Source organism: Hordeum vulgare, chromosome 6H (genome assembly GCF_904849725.1).
Source record: "Hordeum vulgare subsp. vulgare chromosome 6H, MorexV3_pseudomolecules_assembly, whole genome shotgun sequence".
Classification (NCBI taxonomy): Eukaryota; Viridiplantae; Streptophyta; class Magnoliopsida; order Poales; family Poaceae; genus Hordeum; species Hordeum vulgare.
Window position 1 is genome coordinate 502,173,243 of NC_058523.1, and position 4,845 is coordinate 502,178,087.

The window sequence follows — 4,845 nt, forward strand, 5'->3', positions numbered from 1 at the left end:
TCCTTCTCTAGCTTCATCGGCCGACGGCCTTCGACGCGCTCCGTCGACAGCTGCTGTGACTTCCAGTGCACGAGGTAGGCTTCCTCCTGCTCCGGTGTGGTGCCCAAACCAGATGGGCGGCGCGCTGACCCACTCGCGGAGGCAACAGGTCCACTGGTAGACCTCCCGCTGAGGCGCCATGGGCTCGTTCTTCGGCAGAGGTGGCATGACGCAGTCGCCGGCGGCGGACAACGCGATGGCCTACGCGAGTCGCTCCTGGTACGCCGTCTCCTCCTCGCCGGCATTGCGTCGCTCTTCCTCCTCGCTCTCGCGGAGAACAGCTGCCAGCGCTGCCTGGTAGGCGGCCTCAGCCTCCTGGTCCTCCTCGCTAACTATGGGTGGGGGCGGCGAAGGGCCTCCTGGCTGCACGTCGCGCACGCCACACCGGTGCCGCTCCTCGTACTCGACCGCGAACCAGAGCTCCCAGTGGGAAGAATCTGACCCCTGCTCGCACCCCTGGCTCTGCCCCTGCCAGTGCATCCTCTTGGAAAAGAATGGTATTATTGGAGTGTTAAGAGCAACTTCAACATGCCGACCCAAACGTACGGCCATTTTGTTTGTTTGGCTTGGTCCGACGGACACCAACGTCCATTTTACTGTTTGGGTCCACACATGACCCAACACTGGTTCGATCCATTTTTATCGGTGTGTGAAAAAAAACATTTTCAAAAATAATTAACAAGCATTAATTGAACATTAAAAGCCGGTCATGAAGGCCGGCAAGAGTCCACGCGTCGCCATTACATTTATTAAACATAAAAAAACTAAACTAGGAGACAGCCCTAGGCCGCGGCATCGTCGTCGGCGGCGCCGGTGAGGTCAACCAGTGTAGGTGCACGGCCGGTCCAGTGGAACGCCGTGTTCTAGAGCGCAGCTGCCTGCGTCTCCGTCGTGTGTCCCGCCGACGCGGACTGTGCTGGTGGCGATGGCAGCACAACAGGGGTGCACTCCTCCTCCTCCATCTCCCATCGTTCCTTCTCCGCCTCCTTCTCTAGCTTCATCGGCCGACGGCCTTCGGCGCGCTCCGTCGACAACTGCTGTGACTTCCAGTGCAGGAGGTAGGCTTCCTCCTGCTCCGGTGTGGTGCCCAAACCAGATGGGCGGCGCGCTGACCCACTCGCAGAGGCAACAGGTCCACTGGTAGACCTCCCGCTGAGGCGCCATGGGCTCGTTCTTCGGCAGAGGTGGCATGACGCAGTCGCCGGCGGCGGACAACGCGATGGCCTACGCGAGTCGCTCCTGGTACGCCGTCTCCTCCTCGCCGGCATTGCGTCGCTCTTCCTCCTCGCTCTCGCGGAGAACAGCTGCCAGCGCTGCCTGGTAGGCGGCCTCAGCCTCCTGGTCCTCCTCGCTAACTATGGGTGGGGGCGGCGAAGGGCCTCCTGGCTGCACGTCGCGCACGCCACACCGGTGCCGCTCCTCGTACTCGACCGCGAACCAGAGCTCCCAGTGGGAAGAATCTGACCCCTGCTCGCACCCCTGGCTCTGCCCCTGCCAGTGCATCCTCTTGGAAAAGAATGGTATTATTGGAGTGTTAAGAGCAACTTCAACATGCCGACCCAAACGTACGGCCATTTTGTTTGTTTGGCTTGGTCCAACGGACACCAACGTCCATTTTACTGTTTGGGTCCACACATGACCCAACACTGGTTCGATCCATTTTTATCGGTGTGTGAAAAAAAACATTTTCAAAAATAATTAACAAGCATTAATTGAACATTAAAAGCCGGTCATGAAGGCCGGCAAGAGTCCACGCGTCGCCATTACATTTATTAAACATAAAAAAACTAAACTAGGAGACAACCCTAGGCCGCGGCATCGTCGTCGGCGGCGCCGGTGAGGTCAACCAGTGTAGGTGCACGGCCGGTCCAGTGGAACGCCGTGTTCCAGAGCGCAGCTGCCTGCGTCTCCGTCGTGTGTCCCGCCGACGCGGACTGTGCTGGTGGCGATGGCAGCACAACAGGGGTGCACTCCTCCTCCTCCATCTCCCATCGTTCCTTCTCCGCCTCCTTCTCTAGCTTCATCGGCCGACGGCCTTCGGCGCGCTCCGTCGACAACTGCTGTGACTTCCAGTGCAGGAGGTAGGCTTCCTCCTGCTCCGGTGTCGTGCCCAAACCAGATGGGCGGCGCGCTGACCCACTCGCGGAGGCAACCGGTCCACTGGTAGACCTCCCGCTGCGGCTCCATGGGCTCGTTCTTCGGCAGAGGTGGCACGACACAGTCGCCGGCGGCGGACAACGCGATGGCCTACGCGAGTCGCTCCTGGTACGCCGTCTCCTCCTCGCCGGCATTGCGTCGCTCTTTCTCCTCGCTCTCACGGAGAACAGCTGCCAGCGCTGCCTGGTAGGCGGCCTCAGCCTCCTGGTCCTCCTCGCTAACTACGGGCGGGGCCGGCGGAGGGCCTCCTGGCTGCACGTCGCGCACGCCACACCGGTGCCGCTCCTCGTACTCGACCGCGAACCAGAGCTCCCAGTGGGAAGAGTCGAATGCGTAGGTAGGGTTGAGCCACTGCTCCGCGTCAGCAGGCATCGACGGTGATTCACCTCCTCCGCATGCAACCGTGCCGATCACGGCACGGCCAACACCGGGATCCTCTCCAGATGTAGATGACAGTGGTGCGGGAGGGTGACATCGAGGTACGACAGCGGGACGCGGTGCTCCCAGTGCCACCGCGCTTGCTGCATCGGGATGCTGACACGCTATCGAGGCCGGCGGGAGGACGCCGACAGGGAGATCTCGCGAGGGTAGACGGGGGCCTTGCCCTTGTTTTGAAAGGAGCCGACCATGACACGTAATGCTAGGGTTTGATCGCCGACGAGGTGGCGAGATGGGGACAGGTTGGTTTTGGAAGCAGATGAGGCCGAACCCACCGCACGGTTGGATTAAAAAAGGCCGACCGCGGCTGCTGACGCATGGGCCCGCGGAGGGCGACCGTCATAAATTATGTTGACCGTGAGTGGTTGCAGCGGACACCGAAAGGACGCGCGTGTCCGCTTTGCGTCTGCGCCGACGCATTTCACTTCTAATTTTAGGTCAAAAATGGATCGGCGCGAACACGGAATGAACGCGTTTTAGCAATGAATCGACGGGTCGGTTATCAATTTTATCTATACGGCTCCAAACAAATAAGGACGGATGAAATAGGTGGCTTCTTTGGAGTTGTTCTAACTTTACCGAGATGCATGCTCTATGAAAACATGGCGGTGCATGCCTGACGTTTGGCTTTCGACAACGTTATGTTTTCCTGAGGGGTGTATGTTGGGTATTCTTTGCCGAGAACGACTTTGCCGAGATTATTTGACACTTTATCGAGCATTTCATACAATGAAATTTCAGCAGTGTCTGCCACGTGCCCGTCTAATAATGTCTACTGGAGCATGACTAGTTCATGCATGCGATGTTGCCTAGTCAAACTTGCACAACGTATGTCTCCTCAACTAGACACGCACATGCACGTCCCCTGTCCCTCCTCAACTAGTCCACTCTCGCATTTTCTACACTGTAGAGATAAGAAGATAACGCAGAGGTCTTGCTACGAGTAGTTGCTCCCTGCATGCATGCAGGAAGGCGTTAATGCATGCCGTCCACCCGCCAACCGCTACCGCCAGGAGCCTGCATGGAGACCTAGAGGCTTCTCTGCCTATAAATAAGCTTGCGCTGCATGCATTAGCTTCTCACCAAACCAGCTCCGACACAATCTCACAGCACAGTGGCCGACTAAGATTACATTGTAAGGAGAAGAGGGTTCGATGGCGACGTTCAAGGGTTTCCTCCTCGTGTTTGCTCTCCTGCTTGCCGCTGCTTTCCTCGTCGCCTCGGCCGAAGAAACTCGTGAGATACCATACCATACACTGCTAGATAAAGTTTTGAATCGATTGGAGACGGACTATATTATATATACAGTGTTAATGATATGGGTTGATGCAGAGGCCATGGCCAAGAAGGAGGAGCCCACGGCCGACGTGCAGGACTACTACCGTGGCGGCGGCGGCTACCCGGGCCGTGGTTATCCCGGGCGCGGCCGCGGAGGAGGGTACTACCCGTACCCTGGCCGCGGAGGGGGCGGGTACCCAGGCCGCGGCGGCGGCGGGTACTGCCGGTGGGGCTGCTGCGGCCGCGGGTACTACGGCGGCTGCCGGTGCTGCTCGCGCGCCGACGAGGTCCCGGAGCCCATGTACCGCGCCGAGGCGGAGGTGCACCACTGAGCCGAGCATGACGAAGCGTATACGCCTGCACGTACCTAGTTAATCTGCTTATACTGTGTGTTCTTGCAAAACGCAGCTAGCCCTGTGTTCTTGCAAGCTAGTATGTGTTGATGTGTGTTTATGGTGTGCTTGTTCGAAAGACCTACTGGTCAGTGTACGGCTGTGTTGTCTATGCACCCGTGTTGTGTTTATGGAATAAAAAGACAGGCGGATTTGCTCTCCTAAGCTGGGCTTTGTTAATCACAATTCATCCACCTGATCCACCTGATACTCATAAATATTTACCTTATTTCTGGAATCAGCAGCCAAATAGGAGTCTTCCTCCCTGCTGCATGCCTAGTGTGCGACATGACTCAAACTGACAATGGTTAGGACCAGTTTGGTTCCAAATAAGTCATCCATTTATAAGTTGAAAAGTGTAAAAAATAACTTATTTTGTCAAACAAATCTAACTTATAAGTCACCTCGACTTATAAGTCATAAGTTGTTTCACCCCAACTTAAAACTTATAGGTCACCAACTTTTACGTGGGAAGGTGTGGTCAGGTGACTTATAAGTCAGACAACCAAACATGTGTGACTTATAAGTCACTGGTTTTAAG

The 4,845-nt window shown here is 56.8% G+C and overlaps 1 protein-coding gene across 1 annotated transcript; it reads left to right on the forward strand.

Moving 5' to 3' along the window:
• The first annotated feature begins 3,712 nt into the window (after positions 1-3,712).
• On the forward strand, positions 3,713-4,469 carry LOC123403601 (glycine-rich cell wall structural protein-like). Its single transcript, XM_045097524.1, has 2 exons — positions 3,713-3,870; positions 3,967-4,469. The coding sequence occupies exons 1-2, from the start codon at positions 3,789-3,791 to the stop codon at positions 4,242-4,244; spliced, it is 360 nt and encodes a 119-aa protein (XP_044953459.1). The 5' UTR covers positions 3,713-3,788; the 3' UTR covers positions 4,245-4,469.
• The last annotated feature ends 376 nt before the right edge of the window (positions 4,470-4,845 follow it).

Bases quoted from the DNA above. Each gene is read 5' to 3' on its own strand.
- LOC123403601 (XM_045097524.1), top strand. From the start codon at position 3,789: ATGGCGACGTTCAAGGGTTTCCTCCTCGTGTTTGCTCTCCTGCTTGCC. The intron at 3,871-3,966 runs GTGAGATACCAT...GGGTTGATGCAG, and splicing joins CGCCTCGGCCGAAGAAACTC to AGGCCATGGCCAAGAAGGAG.